This window comes from Erinaceus europaeus, chromosome 17 (genome assembly GCF_950295315.1).
Source record: "Erinaceus europaeus chromosome 17, mEriEur2.1, whole genome shotgun sequence".
In the NCBI taxonomy this organism is placed as follows: Eukaryota; Metazoa; Chordata; class Mammalia; order Eulipotyphla; family Erinaceidae; genus Erinaceus; species Erinaceus europaeus.
Window position 1 is genome coordinate 18,455,878 of NC_080178.1, and position 17,303 is coordinate 18,473,180.

The 17,303-nt window shown below is 42.1% G+C and overlaps 1 protein-coding gene across 5 annotated transcripts in view; it reads right to left on the bottom strand.

The window, feature by feature from the left end:
• TTC17 (tetratricopeptide repeat domain 17) overlaps positions 1-13,490 on the bottom strand; it is a 125,628-nt gene extending 112,138 nt beyond the window's left edge. For 2 of the 5 annotated variants that reach the window (XM_060176572.1, XM_016194637.2), the window contains exon 1: positions 13,229-13,489. In XM_060176572.1, coding sequence (XP_060032555.1) covers positions 13,229-13,387 — 159 coding nt within the window. In that variant the 5' untranslated portion in view covers positions 13,388-13,489. Of the gene's footprint in view, positions 1-13,228 lie in introns of all 5 variants that reach the window. The other 3 variants (XM_060176571.1, XM_007537790.3, XM_060176573.1) reach the window with 3 other exon arrangements.
• Between the last annotated feature and the right edge of the window lie 3,813 nt (positions 13,491-17,303).

A 17,303-nucleotide genomic window follows, 5' to 3' on the forward strand; every position in this document is an offset into this window, starting at 1 on the left:
CTGATTACAATTTTTCAAATTCTTTACTCAGTCTTGTTATTATTTCCTTAGCTAATGTTTGGATGTTGAACTCGGTATTTTGTGCTTCACCCTCTGGAGGACTTTTAGCTGGACTCTTGTCCTGGTTCGATTCTCCAATATTTTTTCTTGTTGTTTTAACCATTTTATATATTATGTTATGAGTTCCCTTTATCAGTACTTTTCAAATTATTGATCACTATTGCCAGGATTGACTTGTGTCTAAGTAATGTAATTAAAGCGTTCACAGTGGTGGAAGTTAACAGTTATTTTAATCCCTGAGTTGGTGCTCAGTGGTTTAAAAGCCTCTTTCTTTCTTTTTTTTTTCTTCCCTGTAGGCTATGGGAGCCTGAAGGCTTTTAAACTATCAATAGGCTTCTTAGCTTAATCACTGACTCCTGACCAAGAGATAAAGCAGGGTGTGGCAGAGATAATCCAGTGGTTATGCAAAAAGACTTTCACAGCCCCTCAGCTATGCCACCGAGGTATATGTCTTCTGAGTTTCCTGGTTAGATCTCTGTCCCCTGGTGTCCCTTCCTGTCGCTGCTCCAGATTCTGAGGGTAGTAGCAATGGAGACTCAGAGTTGCACTGGGTGAGTCTCTGGGGAGTCTTCTCCTCCCTTAAGCTGTCCCCTTCTTGGTGGAGCAGACTGGAGGTGGTGTCTCAACTGATAAACTGCTGAACTGTTAGCAGTCACTTAATCTCTCCTTAGGCTCCTCTCTCCTCTCTGTCACCAGCCACACATGTTTGTACTCACCGGTGATTTATTGGGTTCCTGTGGTCATTCTAGTCCTGTCTTGTTTCGGTCCCAGGTGGTCTCCTTTGGTATTCCTAGTTGATCAGGGAGAGGAGAGGAGAGGAGAGGAGAGAAAGCGATCTGCTGCTCATAGCTCCACCTCTGGAAGTTGAATCCCGTTTTTAATATTTTTAAGAATTTATTAGGGACCAGGTGGTGGTGCAACTGGGTTAACGCACATGTTACAGTGCGCAAGGACCCAGGTTCGAGCTCCTGTTCCCTACCTGTAGGGGGAAAGCTTTGCAAGTGGTAAAGCAGGGCTTCAGGTGTTTCTCTGTCTCTCTCTATCACTCCCTTCCCTCTCGATTTCTAGCTGTCTCTATCAAATAAATAAATAAAGATAATGCAAAAAAAAAACTTAAAAAAAAAGAATTTCTTTATTTATTCATGAGAAAGATAGGAGAAGAGAAAGAACCGGCCATCACTCTGGTACATGTGCTGCCAGGGATTGAACTCAGGACCTCATGGTTGAGAATCAAATGCTTTATCCACTGCGCCACCTCCTGGACCACAAAATCCAAAGATTCTTAAGTAAAAATTTAGTCAGTATATGTTTTGCACATAAAGTTCAAAAATAGTTCCATGCTGGTGACATTATTGAGCACTTCAGAAAAAAAAGATTTGGTTCTGAGCCTGAATTCACATTGTGTCACTTTCTACTGTGTGACCTTACATAGGGAGTTAACTGCAACCAACCTAATTGTTTTTATTTCATAAATAACCATATCTTACTGGGTCTGCACAATAATATGAAAGAAAGTGTTATTCAGTGAAATAAAGGCATTTGTTTGTTTGGTGTGTCTGTACAGTTGCCAGAGCACTGCTCAGCTCTGGAGTGGGAACTGAACCTAGGATTTGGGAGCCTGGGGTTTGGAAGTCTTTTGCATAACTATTATGCTATCCCAACTTTCATTTGCTTTGGATTACACTAAAAGTTAGCTACTGACATTATATATTATAGTCATTTCCACATGAACAAAATCTCTATAAAAGGAGAACTCTGTAAAGGCAAGGACTGTATCTTGCACATAGCTGTATTCCAAGTACTTCCCACAGAAAGCATTCATATGTGTTGAAATGAGTAGACTAAGACTGCCAAGGTAGTAATGAGCACACAAAAAGCGTTCAGCAAATACTTGCTTAATAAAAAAACATTCTATTAAAAAAAATTCTTAAAGAGTCTAGGAGGTGGTGCACCTGGTTAAGTGCTCACGTTAAAGTGTGTGTCTGTGGGGGGGGGACCACTCAATTGCACAGTGGGTTAAGCGCACTGGATGTTAAGCGCACATGGCGCAAAGTGCAAGGACTGGTGTAGGATCCCGGTTTGAGTCCAGGGGCTCCCAACCTGTAGGGGGGTCACTTCACAAGGTGTGAAGCAGGTGTGCAGGTATCTGTCTTTCCTCCTCTCTCAATTTCTCTCTGTCCAATCCAACAACAGCAATGATAATAAATACAATAACAAGGGCAACAAAATGGGGGGAAAAATAAAGTGCGCAAGGACCCAGGTTAAAGCCCCTAGTCCCCACCTGCAGAGGGAAGCTTCACAAGTGGTGAAGCAGGGCTGAAGGTGTCTTTTTGTCTGTCTGTCTCTCTCTCTCCCTATCTATGCCTCTCCTCTCAATTTCTCTCTCTGTCCAGTAATAAACAAATGAAAATGGTCTGCAGGTGTCTATCTTTCTCTCCCCTTCTGTCTCCCCCTCCTCTCTCCATTTTCTCTATCTTATCTAACAATGACATCAATAACAACAACAATAAAACTGTAACAACAATAATAAACAAGGGCAACAAAAGGGAATAAAATTTAAAATTTCTTAATTTCACTCGACTACTTTTAACATTTACTATTCTCTTGAGTTGTTTGAAGATTAATAACCTATCTCAACTCTCCACTAGGTAGAAAGGACTGACCATTTGGGTGAGGATCCTCCTCACCCAATGGAGACTCATCCATGTGAATCACCTGATTTTAATTTTAAAATAAGAACCCTTCACCTGGAGGGAAATAAAAACTGAGGGGTCGTGTTGGGAAATTGTGCAGATGTGGCTGAACATTGGCAGGGCCCACAAACCACTATATTTCCACGCAAGTATTATTTATAGATCCCCACCATGTTATCCCCTCAGAGTATTGCTAATTCAGTTAAAACGATTGCAACAGTTGCTAAGGACACTTCTACCTTCCCAACAGCCTTTTGCCTCTCTCCACCCCCTTTCCTAGCCAATCCCGTCCTGACTTGCCACTTCCAGAATTCTCCTATAAAAGTCGCTCCCGTTTGCGCTCTTCCCCTCTCTTTCCCCCTCTCCTTCCCCTCTTTTCTCTTCAGCATTCCAACCTGAAGAAGGGCTGGTGGGCATAGCAGGAGGTGGCCATTTTGCTAGCTCCACATGGCCTAAACCCGCTGTGCCCACACCCAACTCTGGGGCAGCCCTTGGATAAAGATTTGCGTTCCGCTCTGCCACGAGTTCTTGGTCTCTTCTCTCTCGAGCACAACCCGACAGGGTTGGGCAGTGGCACACCTGCTTAAGCTCACATATTACCAAGCGCAAGGACCTGGTTCCCAGTCCCTGGCTACGCACCTGCAGGGGGTCCCCACTTCACAAGCAGTGAAGCAGGTCTACAGATGTCTTTCTCTCCTTCTATCTCCCCACTCTCTCTCAGTTTCAAATAATAAGAACAATTAGAAAAAAATAAAAAGGAAAAAATAACCACCAAAAGCAGCAGCTTCATAGTCTTGGCATCAAACCCCAGCAATAACCCTGGTAGCATAAACAAAACAAACAAGAAAAAAAGAACCCTGAAGATATTAGTCAAAATACATAACTGAATTCTTTTCAGAAGTCGATTCATGAAGCAGTGACTAGTAAATCTAGGAGGTACAATCTGATCTGTCAAGTGTGAATTCTTCATAGTACGCTGTGAAATCAAATATGTACTTTGGCACATTTTGAGAGCAGTCTTAGGCTATCTGGCTTTTCTTTTGGAACAGGGAGAATGAATTGGCTTGTGACTTTTAAAGTAAAAACACATTGCCCTCCTGCAGACTACTAAAATGACTGTAATAATCCTTATGCAAGAACTTAAAAAGGAGTAACTATCTACTAACAGACAGATAAACATCTACTCTTCCTCTTAATTAATATTTAACTACGTATCACTGTTATGCATGGCTTTAGGCATTAAGGGTGACTTCACTGAATAAAACAAAGTTGTTGCCTTCATTGAATGTGTGCTATTACAGAAAAGGCAGTCAACAAAGTCTATGTTACAGCCAGTGTCGGTAGTAAATGCTATGAAGAAAAAGTAGAGTAAGACTGTCGAGTGGTGAACAGTTGCTATTTTTAAACAGTGTGGCCAAAAAATGGGTGATAAGAACAGAGACCTGAAAAAATGATGGGGATAAGCCAAGTGAGGGTGGGGGAGAGAGACTGATTTATTTCATGAAAGAGGGTGAGAAGGCATGGTGGTCAGGGAAATTAGAAGACAACGAACATGGGTTCAGGAAGCCACGTTAGGTAAGCCAGGGAGGTAAGAGAAAAAGGTGAGGTTCTAAGAGGTTAAATAAAATGAGTAAGGACTGAACACAGAATTTGGCAATATGGAAGGCTCTAGGCATCTTGACAAGTTATGGGAACGAAGGACTGATTGAAGTGGGTTTAAAAGAGTCCTCTGCAACATGAGGTGAGAGTCTGTGAGCACTAAGCTCTTTTGAAGTGTCTGACTATAAAACAGTCACACACACAGGAATTCTCCATTTACTGTTGCCACCATGGAGTACAGCTCAGTTGCACCCACCCTGCTCCCTACATTTTAAAGTTCAAAGTTGTTCTTATTTTTGACTTGACCTGCTGGCAAGCCCTTTCATCCCTCACTGTCAGAGTGCCTTCTGTTCACTTCCACTAGGGAGGCTTCAAAAGTGCAACAACAGCTGAAACCCACAGCTGATCCTAATCCCTCCCTAACAGTGCCGCTGCCATCTCTTATCTATTTCACCTCTGTCCTTCTGATGCTTTTTTTTCTGCTCATCATTTTTCCCCCCTTTCCTTGGGTTGCTTCTCCACTCTTTGAGATGGTTGAGTGATAAAGTTAACCTCTGTAACAAAGAGGATGACTTCCCTGCACCCATAATCTGACCACAGTATATATGTATGTGTGTGTACCTACAAATAGTCAAGAGTAATCTCTGAAGTCATAACTCTTCTCATGTGCATACAACATCTTCCCTGAAGAACTAGGGGATAATTCACTGATGGGCTATTCAGAGCTTGGCTAGTCTCCAGGTGATCATTACACTGAATGAGTACTGTAAGGTTTCATTCAGAGAAATGGAAATTTCCCACGATCCATGAATCACTTCTTAAATTATCTTATAGCATCCATTCAACAGTTATGTGTTACAGCCTAGGTTATTAAGCAGTGGGAGAGATGATGGAGTTGCAGATAAGAGGAATACAACCACTCCCTGCACAGAGCACACAGTAGTGGGCCAGGAATCCACTTACAACAAGGAAATAGACACAACATCATATGGTAAGTCCTTCTGTCAGTTTAAACAGGATGGCATGAGGGCACAGAAAATGGCTTATTCAAATCTGGGCACCACAGAAGCTATGCTGGGATGTTTATGTGAATGACTTTTCAAATTATTATTATTTACCATAGTGCTCCTCAGCTCTAGTTTACGGTGGTAGCACCAGAGACCGAACTTGGAAGTGCACAGTTTCAAGTTTTTGTATAACAATTACGCTACTCTTCCTTGACACCCCTCCCCCCACAATGTTTAAACTAAGTTTTAAATTAGCCAGATTGAGGCATTTCAGAAGAATGACATGTATAAAGCAATAGAAATAAGTGAAAACAACAGATTTGGATGAGCAGAGGTAAGACTAGAGAGAAAAAAAGTGCAAGATTATAAAATATGTTAAAGAATCAAGGCTGGGGCCAGGTGGTGGAGCACCTGGTTGAGCGCACATGTTACAATGTGCAAGGAACAAGGTTCAAGTCCCTGGTCCCCACCTGCAGGGGAAAGCTTTACAAGTGTTTAAATAGCACTGCAGGTATCTCTCTCATCTCTCACACACTATCTCCCCCTTCCTCTCAATTTCGGGCTGTCTCTATCCAAGAAATAAATAAAAGAATCTAGGCTATGCCCTACAGTGTGCGAGAAAGTTCTAAAAGCATTTGTGTGTGTATGTATGTGTGTGTGTGTGTGTGTGTGTGTGCGTGCATGCATGCAGAGGGCTTTATTTTTTAAATATCACAATATCAACTGATTATTTTTATGCCTTGTATTCCTTTTGAAGTTCAAAAAAATTTTTTTTAACAGGACTGAGAGAAATCGAGAGGGGATATACAAAGGGAAAAAGAGAGGCACCTGCAGACTTGCTTCACTCATGAAACTTCCCCTCTGCAAGTGGGGAGTGAGGGCTTGAACCCCAGTCCTTGCATATGTGTGCTCAATTGGGTATGCCACTGTCTGGTCCCCTGTGTTTCAATTTTTTAAGGTTTATTTATTTATTATCAATTTCATATAGGGTAGGAGTGTGTGTGTGTTATGAGAGGCACACAACTCTGGTATATGTGGTGCCAGGAATCATAAGTCTTAAGCGTTCAAGTACTGAACTCCACCAGTTGAGGTATTTCCCAGACTGCTGTAGTTCAAAATTTTAATTCTATCAAACAAAGGATGGTTTTAAAAGATTAATTTCAATGTGGAGAATGGGTTGGAAGCAAGGCAAAAGACAGAAGCAGGGAAAGCAGTTAGGAAGCTATGGCAATAATTAGGAACCTTGAATTAGAGTAATGGAAAGAAGCAAGCTATAATTAGACAGTGAAATTGAGTGATCTTGGTAAGGAAGAAGACTTACAGGACAAGTAGAAGTAAGATGGACAGGGGTTATCTTTCAATAAACTTAGGAAATTAGGGGATGGCACAGATGCAGGGGTAAAAATAAATTTAGATTTGAGCATAACAGGCTTGAAGTACAAACAGGATGCTCACATGGAATTAAGAGTTAATAGAGTGGGGCCAGGTAATGGCACACCCTGCAAAGCACACATGCTATAATGTGCAAGAAACCAGGTTCAAGCCCGAGGTCCCTACCTGGAGGGGTAAATCTTCACAAGTGGTGAAGCAGATCTGCAGGTGTCTATCTTTCTCTCTCCCTTTCCTCTCAATTTGTCTCTAGCCAATAAATAAATGAAAATGTTAATAGAAAGCTACTGAATCTATAAAAGGGGAGGAAAATTCTCAGTTGTTGAAATAAATGTTGATTCTATTGGCATATCTATGATAATTTAAGTGGTGATAAGGATGAAATCATTTAGTTATAGGAAGAGAGTAAGAAAGGGGAAGAAAATGTCCAAAAGGGAGAGCAATATTTAAAACTCAATGTTTCTTCCCTGGGCAGAAGACCTCACCAATATGTCCTGGAACCTCCCTTCTCCAGAGCCCTACCCCACTAGGGAAAGATAGAAACAGGCTGGGGGTATGGATTGACCTGTCAACACCCATGTCCAGCAGAGAAGCAATTACAGAAGTCAGATCTTAGACCTTCTGCACCTCCAAAATGTTTTTCTTTACTGGGGGGGATTAACCATAAAGAATTTTGGTCTATACTCTCAGCACAGGAGAAATGATAGGGGAAGATGACCAGAAGGCTTTGAACTCCAACTCCATCCATCTCTCAGAGAGAGAAGAGGAAAAAGGGAGGGACAAAGAAAAAAAAAGCATAGTAGTCCACCTACCACTGCCATTATTTCTGATCTAAGTCTGAGAGCCACTCATCTAGATGTGGAACAGCAAAGAGGTGTTTTTGTTTTGTTTTGTTTTTTTCTTTTTTTGGTTAAGGAGCTATGCTTTGTTCACCTCCAAAGGAAAAAAAAAATAAGAATTTTATCAAAGTTGTCAATGCAAAAGATCATATAAATAAAAAACAAGTGGTCTTGAAAAAGCAGGCAAAATATTTATCAATTATAACTATGATTTATATCTGATTTCCAAGGTCTTACTACTACTCCAAGGTATAAACAAAGTTATTAACACCTGAGCAATTTAAATAATATAATTATGAGAAATAACTACAATTATCATAGAATTAAAATCACTTTGATGTCAACCTCTAGATAAACAGTAAAAGCAGATCATGTGCCTAACAAGTTGGTGGATAAACCATGACCTCTTCAGTTTAACTCCTGGAGTGTACAAACCTAGAAATAATGCCTCGGTATGTAGATAGCACAATGGTTATGCAAAGAGACTCTCATGCCTGAGGGTCCAAAACCCCAGACTCAATCCCCTGCATCACCATCAAGCCAGAGCTGAGCAGTGCTCTAGTAAGAGGAGGAAAGAAAAAAAAAAAAGCTCTATGACAAAAATATGGATTTCATTTTGAAAAGCACTGAACTGTCGACATACTGTGTTCTGAAATAACTCCTCAGATTAACTAATTTACTTCATATTGCACCGATATAAATCACCCTTTGACTAATAAGCTACTACAGAACAAAAATAAAGACAGCCTGTTTATCCGTATAAATCTGCTAACTCTTCCTTAGGTCAGTTGCTAAATTACTCACTTATCAAATGGTTCTTTGCCAGTGTTGCTTGGCTCCAGTGCGTTAGTTCTATCAGAAATCTTTGCTCTGAGCAGTTAAATGCAACTATTATCCAAAGACATTTGCTTGTTAGAAGGCAAAGTAATTCACATTTATCTGGGGCCAACTCTCATCTCTCTCCACAGCCCAAGTGTAAGGTTACCATACGATATTTTGCAGAGATAAAGCAAACTGGGAAACGAAAAATTTACTTCATCATTCCTGATTTCTACCTTCATTTTTCAGTCTATTCCTTGTTGATGCGTGTTGTAAGAGGGGTGGGGGAAACTCTTCAGACTCAGTAAGTACAAATTGCTCAGTTACATGCCGCCACAGATAAAAACTTTTTTTTTACTCAGAATTATTTTACTGATGAGTTCTATTGTATACTCATGTACTTTGTAGCATTTGCTTGCTCTCTTTAATTTGATAGGACAGAAATAAATTGAGAGGTGAAGGGTGGGGAAGAGACAGAGAGAGACACTTGTCGCACTGTTTCACCACTCTCCCCCTAGCGTAGGGATCAGGGGCCAGAACCCAGGTCCTTGTCTGTGGTAACATGGTAACACGTGTGCTCACCTGGGTGCACTGCTTCAGGCATTAAAGTCGTTTTTCATAAACATTATGTAATCTCTCCAGTGAAACATTTTCAAGACTTGCTTCATTCCTACTGTTACACTAAATTCTACCCACGAATAGACTTTGGACAGGTGACTTTCTCTCCTATGAATAAGATTGTATATTGCTTATATGTCTACAACAAACTGATAACACTTCAGGAGTTCATTTGTTAGTTGTTAAATTGGAACACACCACATAACATCTGCGCCCCCCCCCCCCCCCAACCCTGCATCATTTCATTAGAGTGGTTAGGCTCCTAGGCTCATTCACAAGATTATACTTAACCAGACCTTCCACCTTTTGCACGCCACAAGGATTTTTGGTCCATACTCACAGAGAAGGATCAATAAAATAAATGTTTCCAATAGAGGGGATGGGACACAGAACTTAATGTTGGGAACTGTGTGGAACTGTACCCCTGTTACCTTACAATCTTCTTTTTTTTTTTTAATTTCTTTATTGGGGAATTAATGTTTTACATTCAACAGTAAATACAATAATTTGTGCATGCATAACACAATCTTCTTAATCATTATTAAATCACTAATAAAACTTTAAAATATATATACTTAACCTTCAGTATGAGTGAATAAAAATAAATAAATAATAGGGCTGGGGATAAAAATTTAAAATAGATATAAATAAATAAAGAGAGCTGGGAAAACAGTATAAGATTTGTATTACAAAAGACTTACTTGAGGCTTTGAAGTCCCAGGTTCAGTCTCCAGATCCACATAAACCAGAATTGAGTAATGCTCTGGTCTTTCTCTCTGTATCTCTCTCTCTCTCTCATTAAAATAAAATAAATAAATATATTTTTAATTTTTTATTGTCTTTATTTGTTTGTTGGATAGAGACAGCCAGAAATTGAGACGGAAGGGTTGATAGGGAGAGAGACAGAGAGAGACAGACACCTGTAGCCCTGCTTACCACTTGTGAAGCCTTCCCCCTACAGGTGGGGAACGGGGCTTGAACCTGGGTCCTTGTGCGCTGTAACATGTGCGATCAACCAGGTGCACCACCACCTGGCTCTCAAATAAATATTTTTAAAAAGAATGTTGCTGGGTGGAGGGTAGATAGCGTAATGTTTATGCAAACAGACTCTCATGCCTGAAGCTCCAAAGTCCCAGGTTCAATCTCCCACACTACCATAAGCCAGAGCTGAACAGTGGTCTGGTTAAAAAAAAAAATGTTGCTGTACTTAAACAGTCAATCAAAATGAACCAAATAAAAAAAAATTACCTTGAAGCCTATTCTTCACAAGGAAGTCAACCAATACTTACTGAACTGATTACACTATATATCCTTACAGTAACCAGATTATAATAACCCATCCCTCTAGTATATGAACATAATTAAAGGATGGTTCCTTAAATAAAATGAGAGGAAATATTACAAGTTTCCAGGTGACATTAGAGGATCAAAGGTATGACAAAGCTGAAAATGGGAGAAAAGCAAAGAGTTGTAAGGGAGCAGAAGAGTGGTGTTTTCTTTGAGGTCCACCTACCAAAGTGGGAAAGAAATTTCCCAGCTCCAGCATTCTCTGAATACACTCACCGGGAGTTCCTTGGGAGCTCTGCAAATGCACTGCCAGCAACCAGCTCCATTTAATGTGCTACTTTTCCTTCAGATTACCCAACTTCCCTGCTCTAGCCTCTTATTGTTACATTGTATGCACAGGCTTTATTTCTTCTGGCTTACAACTTTTCTGGCTTCCTGAATTTAACACTGTAAATGTTACATAGAGACATTTGAAGGAATCATGTTAACAGAGATAATACAGAGTCCTAAGGCCCAATGCCTGATGACTTCACTTATACTTGGAATTAAACAAAGGGAAAAATATAGTATGAAATTTAGACTAGCTGTGGTTTATTGTAGCAGGGCGGCAGCACTCTAAAGAATAAACCCAGAGGGAGTCGGGCTGTGTAGCGCAGCGGGTTAAGCGCAGGTGGCGCAGAGCACAAGGACCGGCATAGGGATCCCGGTTCGAACCCTGGCTCCCCACCTGCAGGGGAGTCGCTTCACAGGCGGTGAAGCAGGTCTGCAGGTGTCTATCTTTCTCTCCTCCTCTGTCTTCCCCTCCTCTCTCCATTTCTCTCTGTCCTGTCCAACAACGACAACAACAATAATAACTACAACAATAAAACAACAAGGGCAACAAAAGGGAATAAATAAATAAAATAAATATTAAAAAAAATTAAAAAAAATAAAAAAAATTAAAAAAAAAAAAGAATAAACCCAGAGTCACTTGAAGCCAGAGGTGAGCAGTGCTCTGGTGTCATATATATATATATATATATATATATATATATATATATAAAATTAAAAGAGAGATGGAAATAAAGAACACGCCAGTAACTCAACATTGGGGAATCCAGTGTAGTGTGGTAAAGGAAGGCATAAACTAGTGGTGGGTGTGGTGTGCAGACACCTATCACAGGAAGATAAGAAACTTGTAGTCAAGTGACTACAAGGGGTAGCTTGGCAGAGTCAGAAAACTCTTCTGGTTTCCCCCTTTATGAGGCAAGTTACAAGTCAACCTTTACTTTTCCCAACTAAAACATACACACCCAATACGGAAAAAGAAGGAAGTAGTTAACAAAAAGAAGACACTATTTCTGTTTTCCCATTGCAATGATCAGCACATAAATAATGCATTTCAACCAGCTTTCAATTTTCAGATGGGCTACTTTCTCAGTTGAGTGGCAAGACATCAAAATGGGAAGAAGTCAATGTCACAGAGTATAAATAGCTGTAGCCAAAAAACAATATTGCAGAGGAGCCAATAGGAGAAAGGCTCCCTACATTACAGCAGGAATGACTTAATTCATTGTCTCCCTCTTATGAAGGCTTCAGGGGAAGCCATCATTGTGGAATACGAAGTAACCAGGTCTTTCTGAAACCACAAACAATATGTATTTTAAATTTCAGTTATTAAGCCCACAAAAAGAAAAAAAGTTTTTTCTAGTGTTAAAGAGAAAATGCTACCCAACGGGAATCCCGTCAGTCTTTTTTCATACATAATGAAAACCACTCTCCAACACCAACCCTGATTTTGAAAACTGTTAAATTCACGCATCATATCTGAAGAGAGAATTTGCCATCGTCGTGCAAATCTAAATGAGAACTTCACTTTGTTCAAAAAGTAAGCCTTGCATTAGATTCCTATCAGTTTTCATTACACCCAATCCAAAGGTCCTGGAATGCCGCACGACAATGGACTAAATAGCAAGGAGCACCTACTTCCCTTTCCAAACTTTCCTGAACTTTCCGGGATTGTTCTCTCAAAGTGCTGCAAGTCACTGTGTTTACCAAGAATTTCTATGAGAAGATATATTCGCGCGCGCGCGCGCGCGCACCCGCCAGCCACCCCACCCGTAGCATTCTCAAAACGCAGACACTCATAAAGTTACATAAGAACAGCAATCTCTCCTCTGAGGAGTTGGTTCCAGGCGTACAAGAATACAGGAAACCGCCAAGTCTTCCTAGCGAGGCTGGCTCACTGGAACTACTTAAAAGAAACAATGCAAAGTAGCCGGGGAAACATGGCTAGTTAACATCTGCAAGGATGCAGGCAACGCCACCAGAGGCATCCTCCAGCATTCCTTCGGAGGGAAAGAGTGTGCTGTCTCTGTATGATCGATTTCCCTGTTGGCCTGGTAGCGGTTCAGGCTGAACCCACCCCCACGCAGTCCGGCACGAATTGCACCCGGCGGCAGAGGAGGGCCGAGGGCCACAGCATTCAATGATCCACAGGCTGCAAGTGCCGAAGCTGTCACTGCCGTGGGACTCGCGCACACACCCGGCACAGTACTGCCACCTGCTTTACACTGGTGACAGTGGGTCAGAGAGGCACCAGTGGCAGCGATGACGAGTCTGTGGTTTCTAAAGCCCGAACGTGAGAAAAAGTCCCTTGGGACCGACACCCTTGCCCGCCCACCCCGCCAAGCCGGGAGACTCTGTCCACGCGGCGCGCGGCCCCTGGGGTGCAAGGCGGAGAACTTGCAGGCGGCCAAGGCGACCACGTAGAGATGAAGGTGGGAGGGGGCGCCGCAGGGGTCGCCAGGGGCGGGCGCCCCGACCACGCGAAGGTTGACCGGGGGCGGGGCCGTTCGGAGTCAAACAGCCCTGGGTCGGCGGGGAATCCCCCGGGGCGAGGGCCAGGGCGAGCGGAGAGGGACGCCCTGGCCGCTACCTGCTGCTGAATCTTCCCGTCCTCCGTGACGACCCAGTGCGTGGTGGCGAAGACCCCTTGAGCCGCTACACTCAGCAAGGCGGAGAGGCTGAGGAGCCAGCCCGGGCCGGAGCAAGGCGATAGATCGCACCGGCCGCGGACCCGTACTGCCGCCGCCATCTTGCCCCCCCCCCCGCCCGGCCGCTTACACCGGAAGCGGAAGCGGCCCCCAGCCGCCCGCCATCTTGGGGAGGTCGGAGCTGGAAGGGGAGGGGCCGACGGGCGCCGCTGGCTGACCGGCTTCGTCAGCCTGTGTTGGGGCTGCGGGGAGCGTGTTCCCGGGTGGCTCGCCCAGTCTGCCTTACAGTTGAAGACCATTTATTTCGTTTTCTCGTGCGGGATACCTTCTCTGGGCTTGGTAACACAAGGGAGATGAAAGGAGTATTCTGGACAGAGCCTACGTCTAGCTTGGAGAGGACTCGAGTATAGTGCACTTAAAACCTCGGATTTTATTTCTGGTTGTACGAAATAGTTGGGAAACAGAAGGCATGCTTTCGAAGTACCTAAGAAGAAATGGGATTTTTATTCTTTTTTTTTTTTTTTAAGAATTTATATTTTCATGAGAAAGATAGGAGAGAAAGAACCAGCCATCACTCTGATACATGTGTTGCCAGGGATCGAACTCAGGACCTCATGAGTCCAGTGCCTTAGCCACTGCGCCACCTCCCAGATCACGTGCTTTTTATTCTTAAAAGTCTGACAGTAAACAACAAGGGCAACAAAAAAGGGGAAAAAAAATAGCCTCCAGGAGCAGGGGATTCGTCCGAGCCCCAGCAATAGCCCTGGAGGCCAAAAAATAAATTTAAAAAGTGACAGTAATGGAAACTTCAGAAATGGGTTAGTTCCTTCAACCAGTATGGTCCTTTAGAAAGGTTATGCAAGACGCGAGTCACTTATGTAATTTTTAAAAACAGTGTTCAATAAGTAGCATGTTTTAGCTCATGGTAGATAATTCCATGTTAAATTTATACCAATTACCCAGATGTAATTTTTTCTGCCTTCGACATCAGTGTATTTTCCACTGACAAGATATCTAAATTTATACTAGACAGTTTTCAGTGGGGTTCTTAGTTTTTCTGACACATTCGATGGGGGGGGGTGTCGAACTTGTGGCTTCATGCTGAGGGCCCTGCTTTATCCAGTAATCCACCTTAGGTGCTGCAGACTCCAGTTTTTAAATTTTATTTACCTATTAATAAAATAAGAGGAGAAAGAGAACCAGGGTGGGGGTAGGCAGCATAATGGTTATGCAAAAAGATACTCATGCCTGCGGCTCCAAAATCTCAGGTTCACGCTCCTGTACCACCATAAGCCAGAGTTGACCAGTAAAAATAACAAGGGCAACAAAAATGGGAAAAATGGCCTCCAGGTGCAGCCACCGAGTCCCAGCGATAACCCTGAAGGCAAAATAAATAAAATTATAAAAATAAAAAAATAAATAAACCAGACATCACTCTAGTACCTGTGCTGCTGGGGATTGAATTCAGGACCTCATGCTTGAGTCCAGTGCCTTAGCCTCCCAGACCACAAGACTCCAGTTTTAATGTATGGTCCTGCGGTGGTCTAAGTCCAAAAGCATTGGAATCAACCTGGGAGCTTATTAGAACTGCCCATTCTTGGTCATTCTCAAACTCCATCAGATGCTACCCAGATAATGTGTAAGCACATTAGGCTTGAGAAGCACTTTCTTATAGCAACCTCAACATAAAGGTCAAGATATTAGTCTTGCTTCTAGTTAGATGTTCCTTTGGGCACTTCAGGGCTACTGTTTAAGTCTGTGTACCATTTTGTATTTAGATTAATTATGCTAATTATGCTCTCTGGGTAAAGGAGCATGAGGATTTTGCTTAACCAGTTACCCTCCCAGGTTTATTGCTGGACAATGAATTGCCAGGTGTTTAAACATAAATGGTCTGGAAGCAGTGGTCATACTGTTGGTCATATTTATCCTGAGCAGCCTTTCTTAGAATACTTTATACTGAAATAATTAAGATAAATTTTATTTAAAAATGTTATGGCTTGTTTATTTATGCCTGATAACTTTTTAAAAAATATTTATTTATTCCATTTTTGTTGCCCTTTCCTGGTAATTTTCTAGACTCTTAGCTATGGACATCTGATCACTGAACACTGTGCAGTTTGGTGGGACATTGGCAGCCAAATAATTAAACCAGGTTGAAGACCTTGCAGCAAAGATAGTGTGGGCAGGATAAACTACAAAAGGTGACATAAATCAGTGGCAAGTTGTCCTCATTTCCATGTCTTGAGGCATAGACTCCAAACCTTTTATCTGTTTTTTTGGTTTTTTTTTTAGATTTATTAATGAGAAAGATAGGAGGAGAAAGAACCAGACATCACTCTGGCACATGTGCTGCCCGGGGATCGAACTCACGACCCCATGCTTGAAAGTTCAAAGCTTTATTACTGCACCACCTCCCAGACCACTGTTTTTTTTTTTTTTTTAACCAGAGTACTTGGCTCAGCTCTGGTTTACAATGGTACCCGGGACTGAATTTGGAACTTTGTAGCCTCAGGCATGAGTCTCTTTGCATAACCAGTATGCTATCTATCCCCACCCGCTACAATGCATAGTTTCTATTCTTCTTCTTCTAGCGTTTGCCCTTCTTCCGTAGCCAGTCAACAGCGTCAGGTTGAAAGCTGTCAGGAGCTGCTGCAGGAGTAGGCTGAGTAGCCAAAATTATATAACTAAAAATGTAGTTTAGGGTTAGGGTTTGAGTATGATTGAGTATGGGTGAAGGATGATGCAGTTTGAGAAAAGCCCATCATTAGGTAGTTTTGATGGCAGTGCTATCTTTGCCATAAGTCAGCCTAAAAGGGTCAGAATAAGTTCCTATAGCTTTAATGTATCCACCTCTATTTTCCCTATGACACCTGTTATTTGGTAATGTTTTACTTTATTATACAACAAAAGAGCACAAATAGTTGAGCACAATTATCTGCCTCCATAGCACCCTTCAGCTCAGTCTGAAGTGATTATCAAGATCAAGGTTGAAATCTTAAAGAGGCTCAGGTACCTCTTTAATACTTTATTATTTTTCTTTTTTTTGCCTCCAGGGTTCTCGCTGGGGTTGGGTCTGCACAACCTAATCCACTGCTCCTGGTGGATTTTTTGTTGCCCTTGTTGGATAGGACAGAGAAATCAAGAGAAGGGGAGAGAAAGATACCTATAGACCTGCTTCAGCACTTGTGAAGCGACCCTCCTACAGGTGGGGAGCTGGGATCATTGCGCTTTGTGCCATGTGCACTTAACCTGCTGCGCTGCTGCCCGACCCCCAATAGTTTATTTTTTAGAGGTGCAGAGAGAAAAAAACACCAGAGCACTGCTCAGCTCTGGCTTATGGTGATGTGGGGGATTGAACCTGGGACTTTGACACCTGAGGCATGAGTCTGTCTGTATAACCATTATCCATCTACCCACCCAGGCTCAGGTATCTCTTCCAAGAGCTTTCAAGTTCTTGGCAGAATTCAGTTCTTTGCCATTGTAAACCTGAGGTCCCCATTTCTTGTGTGCTGGTTGACTGTTTTCAACGAGAGCACTCACCATTCTCTGTCACATTGTGGCAGTTGTTCCTTTAATACTAGCAGGTAAATGTCTCCATTACTTGAACCTCTTAACTTCTCAATCCCTGTTCTTAAAAGTCCAGATTTAGAGATCCTGTGGATATACTCAACATAGAAGAAAAGGCTTCCTTGGGAATAAAGTCTAATTTGACCAGGAGGGTCAATCTGTCAGATGAGTTGGGTGTGTGAACAGTTTTTTTTTTTTTAAGACAGCATACTCCAGCAGCTCCAGTAAAACAAAACACACACACACACACACACACACACACACAACACTGCCCTTTAAGTTACTGAAAGTAGTTCATTATCAGAGTACTAGATTCTTAAAGTAAACTCAAAAGGATGAAAATAAAGCATTGTAAAGCAATGTCCTCTCTACTTTTGTATCTTCTTGACCAACAAGAAACACAACAGAAGTCTGAACTTATAATCATAAGACATCAAGACACAAAGC